Raw genomic sequence first — 19,842 nt, 5'->3', positions numbered from 1 at the left:
GTATTTTTGGATCATTGAAAAAGAGGAGGACCCTGTCATTACTGGGCTACAAATGAGAAAAGCACCTAACCCATTGTTCTCAAATTGAGTTTGCCATCAGAACTAGGTAAAGGATTTGTTAAGTATACATTCCTGGGACTTATTCCAGTGTTTATAATTCAGCAACTCAAAAGTGGGTTCAAGAATTTGCAACTCTAACAAGCTCTTGGGTAAAACAGGCTATTGATCTAGGGACCACACTTTAAAGACACATTCAGGGGCCAACAAAATAGCTCAATCCATAAAGGCACTTGATGGTAAGTCTACCAGCCTCAAGTAAACCCTGAAAGCTAAATGCTGGAGAGAGGACAGTGACTTGTGCATGCTGTCCTATGACAACCTCCACAGACACTGTGTCACATACTAGTTCTCTGTGTCCTTCTGTTTCTCCTTTCCATTTCCTCTCTCCTCTAAATAAATGATTTTTTTTTTAAAGATACATTGGATATCCCTGAGTTCCAGGACATCCTGGTCTACAGAGCCAGTTCCAGGAAAGTCAAGGCTACATAAAAGAAATCCTGTCTCAAAAACCCCAATAAGTAAATGAATGAATAGATAGATGACACATTCATCAAACCAGCATGTATCTGGTTATTCCATAGTGGGATTCTTTTTGTTTGTTTTGTTGTTTGTTTACTTTTTTTTCTTTTTTTTTTTTTTTTTTGTTTTGTTTTTAGAGACAGGGTTTCTCTGTGTAGCCCTGGCTGTCTTGGAACTCAGTCTGTAGACCAGGCTGGCCTCGAACTTAGAAATCCACCTGCTGGATTTCTAAGTTCGATTTAATCCCAAGTGCTGGGATTAAAGGCGTGCGCCACCACTGCCTGGCATTTGTTTACTTTTTATAACCAAAGATACTGCCTTCAGAGCACTAGTAAGTATTCGCTGTACGTAATGAATGTAAAGTAATGGCAAATGCTGTTCACTGGAGTTTAACTGATACCATTATCTATGCAACATTGAAGTGGCCTGGGCGGGTGAACGAGACGCAGCACTCACAGTGCATCTTATTAGACTCCTGAAAATCTTCGTTGTCTTTATCCACCTGGTCAGGTGCGGTTGTGAACATCCTAATATTATCATCCAAGAGTAAGCTCTCATTCTCATCAAACACTGTGGCAAGCAAGTAGAACTCCTTGTCTACATCTTTCTGCAAATCAAAGTAGCAACGAGATGAAGATAGAAAAGTAATGCAAAAGATTTCTTTGTACAATAATGTATATAAACCATTTCAAGAATTGTGAACAGAAGTTTCAATTCCCCTTTCAAACTTGGCCAATAACATATTCCATTTGGTCACCCAAATTTTCACTGGTGTCTCTTGAGGATTTATGGCTTACTAAGGTAACCTTCTTTTTCCTTGATGTCCATAGTGCTCATACAAATTAAACCACTAAGTTATTCAAATGCACATGTTGTAGTTTAGATTTGAAATGTCTCAAAAGTCATCTGTTAAAGGGTTGGTTCCTAGCTGGTGGCTATTGGGTCGTAATGGAGACTTTATGTTAGGCCCAGATGAAGGGACAAGTCACTTAGATTGTACCCTTAAATATGGTAGAATCTGTCCCTCTATCTCTTTCTTCCTCGATGTCTCATCCCCCCTCCTCTTCCTCTCATAGACACCGTGCCTATCTATCATGAGGATGAAAAGCTTTCTTATAACATGCATGTCTAGTTTACTACAACCCAAATTGAATGGAACTAGCTGACTATGACTGAACCCTTTAAAACCAAGAGCCAAAATAGACTCCCATTCTTTAAGTTATTTGTCTTGGATATTTTGTTGCAGTGATAAAAATCTAATGTGGGAATGTCTATGTCCTAGAATCAGGAAAGATGCCCTCCACATTCATGAAACCAGTAAGAATTCCTATAGGCCACACAGATCATCTTCAGTGAGGAAATGGCACGCCAAGGAGCTAGAAGATGGATCCATACACCCTTCAGTCAGATTAAAACAAAATAAACAAGAAAGTACAAATGCTATCTAGTTTAGAAAATGGTCCAATCATTCAGTCAGTTCATGGAACCAAAGTGAATGCACTCTCAGGGAAGAGAATCCTAAAGCTTTGTTTGTCTTTCTCTTACGATTCATTCAAGTAGAACATGATTGTCAAAGTGAAAGCAGCTAACTAGTTGACAGATCCTTCACAAAATTCTATCAGTGATGACGGTTGGCTAGTCTTGATGATTTAGATACATTTAAATTATTCGTTTTCCTGTAAGTAATCCCAGTAAAGTCACTAGTTCACTGACCTAGACTTGAGTAGGATCACTTCTTTGGGCTATCGATGCAGTGTCTGGGGGTAAACAGAGACATATTCTCATCTCCATGGGAAAGTTCTTACTATTGGCCTCAAGTGTGGTTGCCCCGCCCACCCCTTCCTGGTTCTTATCTTTGTTTTTGAGACAGGTTTACAAGTTCTTCTCTGTAGCCCTGACTGTCCTGGAACTCTGATCTATAGATCAGACTGGCCTCAAACTTACAGAGATCCACCTGCTTTTGCACCTAGTGCTGAGATTAAAGGTGAGTGCCTCTGCTCCTGGCTAAATGTGGTGCTTTTGTCTCAAGCACTAGGGCTGCAGGGTATGTGTCTCCAGGCCCAGTTTAGAAGCCCCTATCTGTATAATTTTGGTTTTTTTTTTTTTTTTGCTTAGGTAGCTGGCAATGGTTTTGAGCTCTTTATTTTTCTCCTTTGACTCCCCAAATGCTGGGACTACAGGTGTACAGATCACATGACAGGATTCCTTATCTCCAGAGATACATAATAAAATACTTATGTAGATTTAAAAATGATGGGATTGTGGTGGCAAGTCAAGAGTTTATTTTTTTATTGCTAATTTTATCACAAAACAGTATGCATTCCATATACAACGCAATTTCTGATCCATGTGACATATTTCTATGAGAAAATAAATGCATAATACTTTTAAAAACTGTATGATCTTACTATGAAGATCAGAATGTTTTCACACGTTTGATCCTGCCTTACCATACCACAGTGTAGGGATTTCAAGTGTGCATCACTATGCCCAACCATAATACAAATCTTATAAATTGGAGAAAATTTTAAAATAATACAAAAATCTTCGGTGACTTAAAGCCTAGAATTATTCTTATAATATAATTTAAAACAGATTAGATGTCATTTTCCCTCTCCCCTGCCTGGGCTTACCTGTCTCCCATCTGCAAGTAAGCTGCCTTTCTTGCATATTTTCATTGGCCCAATAAGTCCGGTAAATATATCTTTGGTGGGGTCAACACCAGAGTAATACATCTTAGATAGGCACACAGGATCTGCATAAGTGGGTCCCATATTTGGGGGGACAGTCCATTCATATATAAAGGTTTCTTTGGGAGCCACGTGGGAAGCTGCTTGAGGACGAGGATATAAAAATGGTCACAACAGAGAGATTACATATGTGCTTTCAAATGTGACTACTGAGCCACAGAATAGGTTAGGTTTAATAATACACTTCTAAGTTCCTTGGTTCCAATTAGAATAGAATTCCCCCTTATGCTACCTGTCACATTTGACAGACTGCTGTGATAAACTCAGGAAGCCCCAAATGTCTGCCTAAGATTGGTCTCCCTCTTTGTGTTCAGATATGGAATGTGTCTATTTTCTTTCAAGCAGAACGAATGTTGAAGGTAAATGCCATCACCTCTGTCCTTCTGTCAGGTGCAACAGTACCTGGCAATAGCGGGTAATCGGTTCACTTTCTGTCGACCAAACTGAACAGAAAGTAATAGTAGAATTGAAAGGAACTTGTGTGATCCTTTGCAAATTATCTAGATTTTCACCTGAAAGTGAAGCCAGAATGCTTCAATAACCAGCCTATAGTCATGTTGCAATTGGTAGCAAAATTAGGAGCTTCCATTGGTATGCCTCAATAAAATTATTTGAATATATTTGCATTGCTAGATTTTTTTGTATCACTGAAACCATATCAATAAATGTATATAATGGTAAGAGAACAAACATCACAAAACTATAATGCCAGTATATTTATATAGTATAAACTCAACCATATTTAGTATATGTTATATATACACAGATGAAAGCAGAAGGATTAAATATACATACATATATGTATATGAAATTATGGGTTACTAATAGTTTTCATTATAGGTTTCTGTATTTTTCAAATATCCTAAAATGAGCCTCTAACCTTAACGTTGCAGGACCTTAAAACAATTCACATAATAGTACTTCAGAAATGTATAATTGATACAGCTTAAGTCTCATTAGGGTTGTCAGTAGTTATCCAACTAAGACATAAGAAAATTCTGTAAACTACTTGGAAAGGATAGGAAAGAGTTTTATTTTCTGTTTGTATTATTCCTAAAAGTAATATGGGCAATGTTTGATATCCTGCCTTCAGCTTTCTCAGGACTGAATTCTCTACTCACCTTGCCTTGAGGAGCTGCCAGGTGGGCCATAGTGTGTTCCCTCATTCTCCTTAGTGAGTCTTACCCCCGTTGGCTGAATGCTGAGAGGATGTTGTCCTTTGTTGTGAAAGGTGACTCTAATGATGTCTCCTACTTCTGCCCAAATGACAGGACCTAGAGATAAAGAGAGCATACATTATTTGTCCTGGGACAAATATATATACAAATAGATTGTAGCTGTGTGTCTGGCAAGTTGGAAAGCCTGGTGTTTTTAAACGTCTATTATTGCTACAATGTAGGAAATTTGGAAAAAGGCAAGGATTTTTTTTTCTTTTATCCAACTTGAGAGAAATTACTTTGGTTATTATCTTTCTTTAAGTAAGTAAAAATTGCACATCACAAAACTAATTTATAGTGTTTATACACCTTTAAAATATCTGGAGTATCTACACTTTCTTCAACCTAGTGGTCTGGGTTGTGTGGCCTTTGCCCTCAGTTATGGTAAGTTTAAGTTGGATGTGACGGATAACAGTGTTTTAGAATATAAAACTCAAAAACTGATGTTACCAACTGTAGAATAAAGATATAGCTATATAGTACACAAATGTTTGATGTAATATTCAAAAAGACATTTATTAAGGGCATTTATTATCCTTTCTTCTAAGTGTTCATGTCTTAGATCTAACCCTTACTACGGTTTCAGGAGGAAATAACCGCTATGGTTTCAATTTTATAGAAAGGAGCAGGCAAAGAAAATTAAGTCACATTCAGAAGTCACCCAGCTAGTAGATAAAGAGAAAGACTGACTCTTTAGTCTGTGTTTACCGTTTATGAGAGAACTCAGAACTTCGAGCAGTCCCTGGGACAGAACCAGCCAGGGTCATTAGTAAGCCCATATTTGGTTTCTGAGAAAGTGCACATTTGGCTAAGTCAGTTATTTAAACCAACTCTAACAATTTCCCTTGTCTCTCTGATGAGATAAGTACTCATTTGCAGCCATCATGATATAACGAAATAGTGAAATTTTATGACTGATAATTTTTGGGACAGGAGTGAGCTGCTGTGTCAGGTTATACTAGTCTCCCCAGTCTCTATCTAAGAATCATACTGCAGGTCCTGACACTTTTGTTCTTCCTTAGGTTGGGATAGCCAAGAAGAAAGTGCTTTAGTCATGCATGTTCTACTTGGACTCACCCAGGATTCCAAGATGTTCCTCATCGGGGCTTCTTTGTTTTGGGGTTGTGAAGGAGCCATCTGTGTACTCACGATAAATCATTTTTTTATAAGAGCCACCGATTCTTGTGGCACCTTGCTCAAAAAATACCCTCGAATCACTGCCAAAAGGAAAAAAGGGGGTTGATTCTGGTGTGGAGTTAGAACAGAGGTGGCGATTTCCTCAAGGTTCTAACTGAAGAGAAGAGTTGGGCTAGCGCTTAGTGCGGCATGGCTGCCAGGGTTGATGGTCCACACTGATTTCACTAAAGAAGCACACAGACCTGGACCACTCTTGAGGTTTGGTGAAGGCATACAAAATCAAGGAGGAAGTTACATTTTTAAAGTGAAGTGAAAACAAATTTCAGTGTGACTATGTCATCCCTGTTTTACAGTAGACTCCTTTCACCCCATTGCATAGCAGTTGTTCTCTGTTGGGTATGAGCATCAGCTTAGTGCCCGCCTTTATTTGCTAGAAGTCAGGTGATAGTGCAGTTGCTAGTTTTCTTCCCACTTACACAAAAACTCAATTTTAGAAAGTGATATTATTTTTACAGTCACCCTATTCATCTCTTCCTTTGTTTGACAAATGGCTTGGGACCAGCTTTTTGCCAGGACCTCTGTACTGTGTTGGGGAAATAGTGATGGGTAAGTGAACTCCCCATCCAGATGCATCACATCTATCAGAGGAGACCCTAGCTCTGGTCTGAAGAAGTTGAGTGTTGTAGAACATTTCTCCTGAAAAAAGCAGGGTAGGCTACTCAACAGAAATTATTAGAAACAACTTCCTAAGACTCTGAGGTAAAAGGAGGGTTATCAGAGTAATGTGTGGGTGATGGAAAGAATCTACCAGAAGATTACAAAAAAGTAACAGTCTGGGAGGTTCAAAGGAGTGAGAGTAAGTATGCCATGAATATGCCATGCTCCACAGCAAGGCTCCTTACGCCTCGCCACTCTAAACTCTCTTTGGCCTGAGAAAATTTTACAGGATCCTAGGTACCGAGATATATAAAATAGGTTTACAAATCAAGTATTGTTATGATAGGATAAAAAACCATAAATTTAAGACAAATTTTGAAATACATATAATTTTGCCATTTATTTAAAATGAAAGCAAAATTTCCTATTAATGAGATGGTTGTGTTTATTCATCTTTACCAAAAGAATTCGGTGTTGGCTGCATATCAGATACTGCAGGACATAACATCTTCAACATTTTTCAGAACAGATTAATATTTTGGCTTATAATTCTTAATATGGAAAGTATATAGTACAAATGGTACAAGAATGTTCAGGGTCTTTAGAAACCACTGGAAATTCTGCTTTAATTCCAAACAAAAACTCATTTGACAGTGGTGTTTGTGTGTGTGTCTCTGTAACTCAAGTCAGCAACACAAACAGCAATTTTTAAAAACAAACAATGCAACAAAAGATATGCCAGTTTGTACTTGCATGCTGGCAGACAGTGGCGAAACAATGAGATTTTGTGTGTAAGAGCAGAAAACTAACTCATAACATGCAGTAGCCTTGAATCTGAGCTGACACAGAGCGGCATGCAGAGTGCAAATTGTGCATGTTGTACATGTGGGTCCAAGGCTGTGGAGAAGCTGTGGGGCAGAACAGAGGAAAGCACTGTCGAATTCACCTTGGATTCATGATATATTAGGTTTTTAACTAGTTTTCGGTTGTTGGGCATTCAGAAAACTTTTACTGTTGACAAAATGTTTGTGATACCCATCTTCATTTGCTCAGTGTCACATGACGGCCCCCAGTTGAAGAAGGTGGGCCCAGAAAGCACAGCAGAAGCAGAGGGTTTGGGCGGAAGAGTAAGAAATGACGCTTAGAGAGAGGTGGGCAAGGGGGCCTGGTTAAGGCTTAGGTGTTCCATTCCATGGCAGTGATGAAGGATTCGAGGCTTCAGTGTGAGTATTTTAGCGGAATTCCTCCAATAGATGCTTAGAGGAAACATTAGGAAATAAAATACTGTGTGAGGGAGGCCAGTCACAAAACAGTTATTATAAGTTCCGTGAAAGACAGAGAGAAGTTCGGTTGTATTGGTGAAGAGGATGGAGGAAAGAAGACAGCTTTCAGAGAAATGTAGACTCCAGTGATTCAGTGATTCAGTGATTCAGTGCCTGATGACAGGGATGTAGGCGGCCTTGGTGAAGGAATGGGAGTCAGGACAGTGTGTACGTTCTGGACCTCGGCACATGGGTGAGTATGATAATGCTGTTCACTGAGTACAGAGGAAATTGCTTTGCACAGGACACAGTGAATTCAGGTTGAACACACTGAGTTGGACAGGCCTCAACCAAGCAGAGGTGTCATTAAAAAAAAATGGAAATAAAACTCTGAAATTTGTAAGAGTCTTGTAGGTTAGAGATGCAGCTTTGGGAGTTGTCATGTGTGGTTGCCAGTGTAGCCCGGGACTTAAGTCTGTGCTTTAGGAGTCAGACCTGGGCACAACCAGGCCCAACACTCTAATACTGGGTAACAAAGAATTAACTTTAAAAAACTTTTTAAAAATAAAAATTTAAACATGGATCTCAGACAAGGATTCTGTGAAACAGTAGTGTGACATGGGTAGACATAGATTAATGGTATAATCTTGTTGACACTTATTTTCTGTATATGTACTAATGTATGCCATGGTGTATGTGTAAAGGTCAGAGGACAACTTTCAAGAGTAACTTGTCTCCTTCCACCATATGGGTCCTGGGGATGGAACTCAGTTCATGAGGCTTGGCAGCAAGCACCTTTACCCACTGAGTCATCTCCATGATGCCTGCTGACTTTTAAGGTATCACCTTCTCTTCTTTGTGGAAAGTGGCTGATAGGAAAGGAAGATGAAAGAATGTATCTTTATGAAAACAAGCCCGACACATCCAAAGAGTCACTTGTGTGAACCAGAGGATACCATAGGGAGACGGAAGGACTAGACAACAGGAGGAAATACTGTTGAGTGTCTGATGAAGGGTTAATATTCAGGCTATATAAGGAACTCCAAACTAATAAATACCAACAGAAACAACCCAAGTCAGAACTGAACAAAGGACATAAATGGTCATTTCTCTGAAGAAAATTAATGTAAGCCCTACATAAATACTTAACATCCTTAGTCATAAAAATGCTACCTTTCCAGAGCTGTTAAGTTCTCTCCAGTGAAGATATCTGTCCCAGAAGGAGCATAGTTCCAGATGGTCTCCTCAGCAGCAATGTAGTAGTGTCTCACATGTCCATCTTGTATATTATCCTCTGTTGAGGTCTTGTTACAATCACGAACCTGGAAAAAGGCCTGCAAACCAGCTGAAAGAATCCAGGGAAGGCTCTGATGAATAGTGACAGTTGCTGAAGAGGCCGCATGTAGAGACTGAATCAACCCACACAGGCAATATAACAAAGCATGATAAACACCTGTTTACAGACTACGGGTGCAAAGTTACCTTTAAAACAGATGTATGTCTGTTTTATGTATTTATGTATGTTTTTATATATTTATGACATTAAGAAGCATGTGCGTGTTCAAGATAAGATAGTAGTCTTTGTGGAATTACTCTTGAGAGTCTAGACATTCAGTGTCACATATCCATTAAAATTTTAACTGAATCAGCCTTTTTGAGAGGGTTGGCTGTTTTAAAACAATAGTCTTTGAGGGAATTACCTTTCAAGGGGTAATTTTTTTCAAAGTCTAATTTCCTCTGGAGATAAATTTCACAAATAGATTTTAAGAATTAAGTGTTTTTATACCTTTCATCACAGAGAGAAAGGACATTTAGAAGCTAAGACAAAGAACAGACAAATCACAGACGAATAAAAAAGTTGGTTTTACTTGACACAAGTCAAAAAACAAAGCTACCCTCTAGCATAACATATAAATCTGTTTTTACAGTGCTCTAATCTACATTGAGAAACTACAAATGTTGCTATATCTTTATGGCAGAATCCATTGCTGTATTCTAGAAAATAATATTTTTTTTACATATGTCATTACTTTATAAACATTCCAGGTTTACCTGCTCTTAGTTCATTGTGATGTAAACATGGAGATAAAACTAAAGCAACGATTCAGTGTTCCGATTACTTAACTAGCTTATTGGTTCTGTTTCTCTTCTACCTTCTACTAGAAGATTAACTAAGACACAGAGTTTTTAACAACTGGCAGTTAACTGGAGGTGAAGACATCTTACCTTTCAGATGGTTTAGGTTCTGGCAGCTGAGCATCCAGACTCCAGGATTCTGGGCCACCATATAAGCATCGATTAGGGTGGCAGGGAACAGGTTGATTATATCAGTATGATAGTTCTTGCTGGTCAGAGCTTGACCATGAAAGAAAGCTGAATGCACATCAACTTCATTACCCATACCAAAAAGGTACCACTTCACTCTGTCTTCTGCACACATCGAGAGCCCTGGGAGGCTTCCAAATGTATATCCATTTATAGCTGCAAATCAAAATTAGAGTTTTTGGCCTATAGACATTAGTGCTTGGATTAGTAAGCATTACCTTTACAAAATACAAAGTCAGTTTTGTATAGAAACTATGTGCCACAACAGTAATTATTTTCTCCCCCTTATCCATGCCAAACATTGCTAATCAATCACATGCTCTTTCATTTTTGGACTTTAATTCAGGCTAAGGGACATTGTCAATACTATATTAAAGATAAGTATTAGATGTGCTATTAAAAATAAAACCTCTATGGTCTGATGTTTATAAACTATGCACATTAGTTTTATATATGTGTACATATAAATATGGATGTATCCATATACATATAGAAAGTGCTCCTTTAAAGATAAAGTACTACATATTTAATAATCAGTTATTAACTGTGCTTGTAGGCAAAGGGCAGGTGATTTAAATTTTTTCTTTTTGCTTAAAACTTTTTTACTTCTATGAATTTCTTTCATAATAACAAAACAAGTAAAAAATTTCTAAGATTGAAAGACAAAATTCAAAGAGATTTGAAGAAAGAAAAGAAATTCAGGAAGGGGAAGAAAGGACCAGAACCAGGAAATCCTGAAAGCTCAAAAGCATTATGGCGTGAGACCCTTGGAAGAAACCAAGGGTCACTGTTCAGTTGGGCAGTTCTGGGAAATTGTTGTGGAGAGACATTAATGTTAAAGACCGTTAATATACCAGGTGTGAGAGAGGAAACATCATATCCATTCAGCCTAGAAATTTGGGTATATTTTTTATTGTCTGGTTTTGTTAATAGGATAACAGAGGAAAAGGTGAAAATGAATAGAAAGAAGATAGCCATGTCAACAAAAACAAAACAAAGACTTTTAGATAGAAAGTTGGTAATAACCTCATCTTCTAATTTGGAAGTACAGTTATTGTTTTCTCAGTTTTTAAGTGAAGATCATTTTAAAGAAGCTAAAGGAAAATAACATGTATAATTCTGGATCTAATTATTGTTAAGGTATTTACTTTTTCTTGTAAGTTCTAAGGGATAGATAACCTAGTTTCATTATTTTGCCTCTGGGAATTAAGGAAACGCTTGGGCTTTTTAAGAAGACATTTTTAGGAGACACTTGGCACAAGCTAGAGTTATCTGAGATAAGGGAGCCTCAGTTAAGAAAATGCCTTCATAAGATCCAACTGTAAGGTGTCTTTTTAGTGCTTTATGGAGGACCCAGCCTGTTGTGGATGGTGCCACCCTTGGCTGGTGGTCTACAAGAAAGCAGGCTGAGCAAGCCATGAGAAGTAAACCAGCTAGTGCACTCCTCTGTGGCCTCTAGATCAGCTCCTGCCTCCAGGTTTCTGCACTGTTTGGGTTCCTGCCCTGACTCCTTTCAGTAATGGACTATGATATGAAAGTGTAAGCCAAATAAACCCTGTCTTCTCAACCTTGACTTTGGTCATGATGTTTCAGCATAACAATAATAACTCTAAGGCACATATCAAATTCCGAGACCAATTTGATATCAGGCCTTCACACTAGAAGTATTCATGTGAGGGAATAATCTTAATAATTATTAAAACAAAATGTCTTTTGTAGCCTTACAATACATCCTGTTGCTTTCCTGGAAGTCTTCATTGTCCTTATCAACGTTCTCTGGTTCAGAGCAGAAGTTTTTGATGTTATCTTCTAGATACCAGCTGAGATTTTCATCCACCACACTGAACATTACTACAAATTCTTGATCAATATTTTCCTCTTTTTCCTTATATAGAGAACCTGAAGTAGAAATTTGTAATTTAGAAGATCTGAAATTTTAGCATGTGATTCAACTTTATTTTTAGTAGATTTGAGCTTCTTTTTTTTAAAAAAAATTATTTTATTTATATGAGTCTACTGTAGCTGTTTTTAGACACACCAGAAGAGGGCATTAGATCTCATTACAGATGGTTGTGAGCCAGCTGGGAATTGAACTCAGGATCTCTGGAAGAGCAGTCAGTGCTCTTGGCCACCGAGCCATCTCTCCAGCCCCAGATTTGAGCTTCTTTTTAAAATTTAGTATTTATTTTCTTAGTACTCAGAAGCACTCAGCGAAGTTCACATGCCATCATTCACTGTATATACTCTTGTATCTATGTATACTCACTGGTAAAAACATTAAATGTACTTTGGCTACTGAGAAGGTTACGATTCAAATGTATCCAGTGTACTGGCACACACATATAGCTACAAGCCAACATGTGAAGGTGTTGCAGGTAACTATTGATCCAATAAACATTACATTTCAAACTCTCAAGTTATACTATCTTCATGAGGCAAGGAATACATAGACTGCAATACATACTAATATAATACAGGTAACTCCAGACATTGCCAGGGAGTGCCAGTGAGGTAGTCACAAATAATAAAGTCATCATCTCTATATCACACGATTGGGGAAGTCACACCCAGCAAACCTATACTTCTCAGCACTGGTTTCAAACTTCATTGTCATTTTCCTGCTAAAATCTTTGTTCCATTTTTCATGTCCTCAAGGCCTCCGCTATATTTCCCATCATCTTCTACTCTTACCTTTATCTACTCAACTGCAACACAGAATAACTTAAAGTTTAAGGGAAAAATTGAGAAAGAAAAAGAAAACAAACCAACTGCCATGTATCTGTCTCCCATATGGTGAGCACTGAGAAGCTATACCTTTTTTACAGAGTATTAAAGGTCCTATGAGTCCTGATGCAATATCTTTCGGAGCATCAACATGGGAGTGGTAAATCCTGGTCACACAATTGCTGTCTCCCTCACCAGGACTTTGGTCACTGGTGTGTAGCATATACAAATACTGTTGTCCGGGAAGCACTTTGTCGTCGGCTTTTTGAAAATCAGTGGTGTTGTCAGGGTAGATGGCCCCTGGAAAGCATCAGGAAGTGGATTTAGAAAGTGAGTACATTTGAATATAGTTGAAGGAATAGTCAGTCCTCAACATCTAGTGGGTGTCCTTTGGACATTTAGTAATGTCCTATTTGGACTCATAAAAAAAAAAAAAAAAAAGAAAAAAAGGAGAGGCTAATGTCTAGGAAGCCTGTGAGCCTCACAGAAGTGATTATTATTAAGTTGGTAACTGACTGAGTCATACACAACAAGCTTTTCAGGATAATTGTGACTTTCATAATTTAAGGGAAAGCTCTCACCTTTGGGTCATGGTATTAAAAAAAAATTAAGCAAAGTACCCACCCTCTCGTATAATTTGAAATTTCCTATGTAATATCATATTTGTGTGGGTATGTGTGTCTGTTGTAATTACAGAACTCAAAAAAATTTTAAAAACTTCTAATTTTAGAAATTTTCAAACTTCTACCTTCCTCTAAGTATTGGTGGATTTCCCATGAACTTGTCAGCCCAGTTTTAACAGTGAACTGAAAGCCATTCTTATTTTTCCTCCATAACCCACTCAACTTTATCTTCAGCCATATGACATTATTTCAAAGCAAATTTCAGACATATTTAATTACCAAATATCTGAGCATGTATCATTAAAAGATAAAAATTTTTTAAACAAAATTACAAGCCTACTATGGTCTTTTGAAAATTAATATTAACTCTCTTAGTATATCATGGTGCTGTGAAAAAGAAAAAGCATGGTAGCCAGTTGTTAGACTATTAGTAGAATCATTTGGTTCAGAAAAACAGAAATGATGCAATGTGGACCCCTGCCCTTTGGTTATGATATGGCTGTTGTAATTTTGCAATCAGAGCAGCTGTGATTATTTACAGGAGACTCTCACAAGATTGGGCCCAGAGAGATGACTTATGAGGTGCTTCAGGAAGCGGTGTTCCAGGGCAGCCCTGTCCTCCCGTAAGATACTGCTTGTGCATTGCCATGCTCCTGCAACTAAACCTAGATAAACTCACTGGTCTATCATGCAAAACTTAGGTAGAATCATTTCTTTAGTCTAAGTGTGTGTGTGTGTGTGTGTGTGTGTGTGACCTATCTGGGGTAAAAGACAAAAGTCCATGTTTCTTCAGAAAACTACACACAACACCTAATATTCACTTCTTAAAAATTACTTAAAAAGTTAAAATTTATTTTATATATATTCATCTCTCTCTTTCTCTTTCTCCCCCCTCTCCACTTTCCCCTCCCCCTCTCCCTCTTCCTCTCTGTCTCTCTGTCCCCCCCCCTCTGTGTGTGTATGTATGTGTGTGTGTGTGTGTGTGTCATTATGGTGTATATGTGGAGGTAAGCTGACAACTTCCTTTTCCTTTCACCATGTGACTGTATAAAAGTTCTCAACCCGTGTGGCTGATGTATGAGATTATTCAGGCCACCTTATCTGGGCCAGAGTTTATGAGAGGTCAGAATGGAAGGTGATAGCAGCTACGATATGATCAGTGGAAGAATTCCCAAGATAAGTCAGCTTCCACCCTGAACCCTTCTCCTCCCTGACTTCATGCCACTTCTAAGTTGTCAGGCATATTATCCGTTCCTCATATTCTCATATTCTTCCTCTATTAGATGAGGAATTGAGTGCTGGTGATCCAGCTGTGGCTTTCGCTATCAGCTTGCAGTCGATTTAGTCATGTGTGGCATTCCCACTACACAAAGTCACATAACCAGAAGAAACACAGCACTGTTGTGATGAGTTCCAATCCCATTATAAAATAGATTGGTGTTAAGGGGTGTGGTTATAGGTTCTATCAAAAGGTGTCAATTCTAGAAGTCAAAAGGTTTTCCTACTGAAGAGAGGAAACTCCAACTACAATACACATTGAACTTACCCTCAGACTCCTTGTAGTAAGTTAACCCATGTGCATGAAAAGTGTAGGGCCTAGAGGCAAAGTTCTTTAAGTGAACATAAACTTTATCTCCAACTTCAGCTTTGATGACAGGGCCTAACAACCCTAGCCATGCTGGTTTGTCTATAGTCTTTGTAAAGGTGCCATCTGTGTACTCAGAATAAAGGGCCTTCTTATATCTTCTCCCAATACGATCTGGACCATTTTGAAGATAGAAATTGTACTGTTCCCTGAAAAGGAAAAGACACTTTGATCAGAAGCCATCATTTCTGGAGCAAGCATAAGAACTTAAGATGATCAATGATCATATCACATTCAGTCGTTGCCTGTAGTATAGACCAAAATGAAGGGGGTAGGCTTTTGAATGGCTTTATTATTTTAATTTTATGAGGTATTTCATATCAGACATATGGTAGAGAACCACTTCTGAAGACAACATAACACCATGGTGCAAAAATAAAACTAAAGAAAACTGAGTGGAACTAAATTAATTCTATCTTGTAAATTATTTAGTTTTGTGTGTGTGTGTGTGTGTGCACGCACGCACACACGTGCACGCATGTACACATGAGTGCATGACCTGTGGATGTGAGTGTGGAAGCTAGAGGTCTATATTAGGGTCTTTCTAGATCACTTTCCACATTAGTTTTTGAGACAAAGTCTCTCACACTGCAGTCAGTGGAGCTCCGAGTTTCAGCTGACGAGAGTGAGCTCCCCAACCCCACCTGCCAGGGGGTTGCTTCCTTCACTGGTACATTGTACTCAACTGTGTCCTGCTTTATTTGGGTCCTGAGAATCAGAACTCAGGCCTTCATGCTTGCACAGCAAGGTCATTTACCCCGATCTTTCTCCCTGCCCCAGTCTATCATCTTCATTTCTATCAGGAGTCCCAGAGTTGATTTGTGTGATATACATGGGTATCACCTTTGCATTTCCATCACCACTGGCAGTTTAACCCTTCCCTACTGTAGAGTGTTTACATTCCTGATGAATACCAGTTAATAATTTCAAAAATCACTTAAATACACCAATGTAATAAATAGAATCAGGAAAGAAGAAAAAGAAAAGAAAGAGGAGGATATATGTGATATTTGTACCTAATGTGAACGTACCAAGTTAGTTTTCAGTGGGATCTGTTGGTGAACAGTGCCATGAAGCCATTCAGAAAGACTCAAGGAAATCCTGATCTTGGTAAGACTCTCTGAAACCAACATCTTACATTTGTGTCTGTGTATGTCTGTGCTATCTGTTACAGACCATCAGTTTTAAAACTTTACCGTGTTCGACTTAATCATTACAGAGTAGGATAGCCTGATTGAAAAGTAAACTTCATTATGTTTCCTGGGTTGAGAAAATCAGCAAGGGTCAGCTGTATTTTTCTTTTCATGTTTCAAGACAAAAATTGGGCTAGTTAGGGGCTCAGAAATTGTCACAAAAGTTGAAGACATTATTGTCAAAAGTCTAGGACTCTAGCTTCATGTTGTCTAAATATTAGCCCTAAGAGTTAGCTACTAAGGCACTATGTGATATATAAATACGTTCCTAGCCTCAGTTTGTTGATTCTGACTAGGGACAAAGGGGAGTAGAACACAGGCAACTGCATATTTTAACACAAGCTAGTGGACTCTGGCCCAGGGCATCTACTCTGGACTTGTGAGAACCTGTATGTAAGGTTAAAGGTGATGAGCAGCCCATGCAGAGGAAGTGGGGTTCCTTGGTGCTATGATACAGGAATATGGAAAGTTCTGTTGTCAGCTGGTTCCATGGTGGTGCTAGATCTTTTCATTTTATGCTTGTACAGATGAAACATGGAAATTGTGTCAGGAAGCACTGCTACTTGGCGGTGTTTCTGGTGGCTGAATTTGGGTAGAAGGAGGAAGAAACTGATAGAAACAGATCCTCATTCTTCTAGATAGACTAAGGACTTCTAGGGTGACAGTCTCAGAGACAACCATATATTACTGACTTCAAACATCCCTGATTGTCTAAAAACACCAGAACTCTCAAAGGGGGCAAAATTGCATATTGAAAAATGATGGAGATGGTGTTTCTTGCTTCTCCACACCTACCCTAGTGTGACAATTACACCAAAAGTAAAAAGAATAAAGCAGTTAAAAAAAATACATCAACTGTAGAATGACAAAATCCTGCCCCAAACACTTGCCCTAGTGTGTCCTGCTTGTGTTACCTTATAATTGTTCCACGCTTCTTGTGTTAAGGAAAAACAGAGGGAAAAATGAGATGGCTTGGAGAGCTCAGAAAATCCATGAATAAAGAACAGAACATAGATCTGAACTCTGCCCCAAATCCACAGAGTTAGTGTGGACAGGAGAAATCTTAATAAATATGTGCTTTAACAGCATCTAGGCTGTGTGGCACTGAAGACCCCTGAGATCCAGACTGTCTGTTGTGTTGAGAGGAGCCCATAGGAGACAAACTGAGTCACAGCCAGCTGCAGCTGATGTCTCCTTTCCCATCTAGCCAGAGGAACCCTGGACTAGTCTCAAGCACACTTGGCTAAACCTCAGAATAAATTGTCTCTCGGGTTTGACACCATTTCTAGGAGACTTGTCTGGAAAAATTAGCAAAGATCCCATCTGCCTTGCCCTGTTGACCCACATTTTCCACAGGTCCAGGTTTTAAAGCAGCCTTCAAGTCCTTAAGGCTTTATTGAAACACCTTATGCATCCATTTTCCTGAATGTGACTCTACAGCATCCAGGACTCCATACCATCCCTCTACCTGGCACTTGTATTGGGCTCTTTCCTAATGTATTCTTCAACTTGTTTATTTCTGCTTTGCTTTGTCCATAACACAAGGAAGAGAACTACTCATGTCTGGTGCCACTTCGTCATGTCTCATGTACTGACTCAAACATCTCACTGATTTAGGACAAAGGACAAAGTAGAAAAAAGCTGCTACCACACTCCTCTGGTGAAATTCAGCATAACATGGGCAAAGTTACTGATGATGCAGTCATCGTTTGTGTAGATGGGGAGAGAAAACTTACAGATTTTAAGATGTTGGTGAAGTCACAGGAGACTGTAGAGTAATAATTAAAAAGAAAACTGAATGCAACTGAAAACCGAATGCTGTATTTTCCTTCCGAGTACCCTTGAGTGTCCCTATTAAGTAATAACAGGGTAACAAACCTATCTTCCATGACATTAGAATATGTAAAACAAAGAAATCCCTCCCTGAAGTTCTTATCAACTCTCTTCATTCTTCTACTTCTTTGTACCTAGAGTTTATCACATTGGAACATGGCCAGTGTGTTGCAGTTTATACTCAGTGGACTGACTTGATTTTTTTTTATTCTATACAACAGTAGGGGCAGGTGGAGCAATGAGTAGAACAGCTTTCTAGTCAATTAGGTACCATTGAGGTACATACTCAGTCCAGTAGGTTTGTTGTTGTTGTTGTTATTGTTGTTGTTGTGTGTCTGACCCCTTCCCTTGGAAATAAACAATATAAGTAATTCACATTGTACTCAATTAGGAAAACAAAGAACCACACACAATTAGGCTTCTCCAAAGAAACTGTAAAAGTTAAGACCAACTCTTGGGAAGAGAATCCAACCTCAAAACCATGGTTTAAGAAATCACAAGTTCTACTTGTCTTTGTAATCAGTTATCAATTCAAAACTTTTTCTTACTGACTATTACTAGGTTAATAAAGTAACAATCGGGTATTATTATCAGCACTGCATTTTCCTTACCATGAAAAATTTAGCCATATATAAAATTTAAAAAATAGTATGTACCCATCAATGATTCAGTGGTTACATAATTTGGCTAAATAATAGAGCTGTTTTTATAGAGACAGTCTCAGTAGCTGCTGTTCATTTCACTCATTTGGGTTCTCTTGTCATTCTAATACATTTGCTAATATAGTAGCTATTTACTTTGAACACCAAGTTTCCATTTGTTGGTAAATGTTTAGACTATTAATAGTGATGGCCTCAGCTTAGAGAAACGTCAAGGAGACCCTACTATTCTTCTGTATAAAGAATACTGCTTGATATAAAGCAACTAAAGCACAAAGACATTTAAGTTACATGATATGTTATCAGGACCTCACAATAAGAACAGAACATTTCTTGCACATGTTATGTGGGGAGCACTGCACTATAAGAGCCTTGCCTGCAGTTTTAAAACAGCCCTGTAGGTTGATAACTGGGCTGTCTCGTTCTATAGACAAGGACTCAGAAACGGTGAGAGATTAATATCACTCATTCACTGTCCTGAATCACACAAAAAGCATTAGGCAGAATCATATTTCTTTAAGTAGTATTTTATTTCTATATTTGATATTTTGGAGGATTAAAAATACTTATACTTTCACCATTAGGAACAAGTAATGATATTATAACATTTCATATAGTAATTGTTTAAAGGAAAGAACTTCTGCATCCAGAGGCAGAACACATTTGGGAGACAGATAAAGAAGTGAGAAACCATAACCATAGGAGAGAGTAAGAAACCAACATAGCTCCCTCAAACCAAGAGAGAAGAAACAAGACAGTTTCACAATAAGAAATATTAGGGACATAGAGGAAACCAATAAAAGTATTGGCTCTCAAGTCAACATTTTGCATTTTCTATGTTTAAATTACTTTCCTTATTGGCTTTGTTTTCCTTAAGGTAGCTTATAAATTTGGCCCATAAACAAAAAAGAATAGCGACTTACTTGTCAACTGAAATAAGTTTCTTTTCTTCAATGCCAGGAGCATAGTTCCAAACATCCTCAGTAATTCCTATGTAGTAATGCTTATCTCTTGCCCAGGCTAAAAAACTATACAAAAACAGAAATGTACTAAGCAGCAAAAACTTCATTCTTCTTCCTCTTGGAGCCCGCGATGCAGTAAAGTGAAACCAGAAGCAAGCAATTTTATAAATAGGGCTTTATTTGCTTGACTGACACAATTTAATGTTGCATAAGAGTAAATAATTTCATTAAAGCAAATAACATTTTCCAACTCCACTTGGTTCTGGTAAACCATGG

The 19,842-nt window shown here is 38.3% G+C and overlaps 1 protein-coding gene across 3 annotated transcripts in view; it reads right to left on the bottom strand.

The window, feature by feature from the left end:
- Nucleotides 1-19,836, bottom strand: part of Cp (ceruloplasmin) — a 47,690-nt gene extending 27,854 nt beyond the window's left edge. The window contains exons 1-10 of one of the 3 annotated variants that reach the window (XM_034501501.2): nucleotides 19,528-19,836; nucleotides 14,821-15,068; nucleotides 12,742-12,951; nucleotides 11,653-11,826; nucleotides 9,829-10,083; nucleotides 8,776-8,947; nucleotides 5,624-5,763; nucleotides 4,451-4,603; nucleotides 3,213-3,409; nucleotides 1,036-1,186 (exon numbers count right to left, since the gene is read on the bottom strand). In XM_034501501.2, the coding sequence (XP_034357392.1) occupies nucleotides 1,036-1,186; nucleotides 3,213-3,409; nucleotides 4,451-4,603; nucleotides 5,624-5,763; nucleotides 8,776-8,947; nucleotides 9,829-10,083; nucleotides 11,653-11,826; nucleotides 12,742-12,951; nucleotides 14,821-15,068; nucleotides 19,528-19,673 (1,846 nt within the window). In that variant the 5' untranslated portion in view covers nucleotides 19,674-19,836. Of the gene's footprint in view, nucleotides 1-1,035; nucleotides 1,187-3,212; nucleotides 3,413-4,450; nucleotides 4,604-5,623; nucleotides 5,764-8,775; nucleotides 8,948-9,828; nucleotides 10,084-11,652; nucleotides 11,827-12,741; nucleotides 12,952-14,820; nucleotides 15,069-19,527 lie in introns of all 3 variants that reach the window. The other 2 variants (XM_034501500.2, XM_034501503.2) reach the window with 2 other exon arrangements.
- Between the last annotated feature and the right edge of the window lie 6 nt (nucleotides 19,837-19,842).

The sequence above is a fragment of the Arvicanthis niloticus genome, chromosome 4, assembly GCF_011762505.2.
Source record: "Arvicanthis niloticus isolate mArvNil1 chromosome 4, mArvNil1.pat.X, whole genome shotgun sequence".
NCBI lineage: Eukaryota > Metazoa > Chordata > Mammalia > Rodentia > Muridae > Arvicanthis > Arvicanthis niloticus.
Note: the sequence above shows the minus strand (reverse complement) of the source record. Positions and strands in the feature narration are given on the sequence as shown.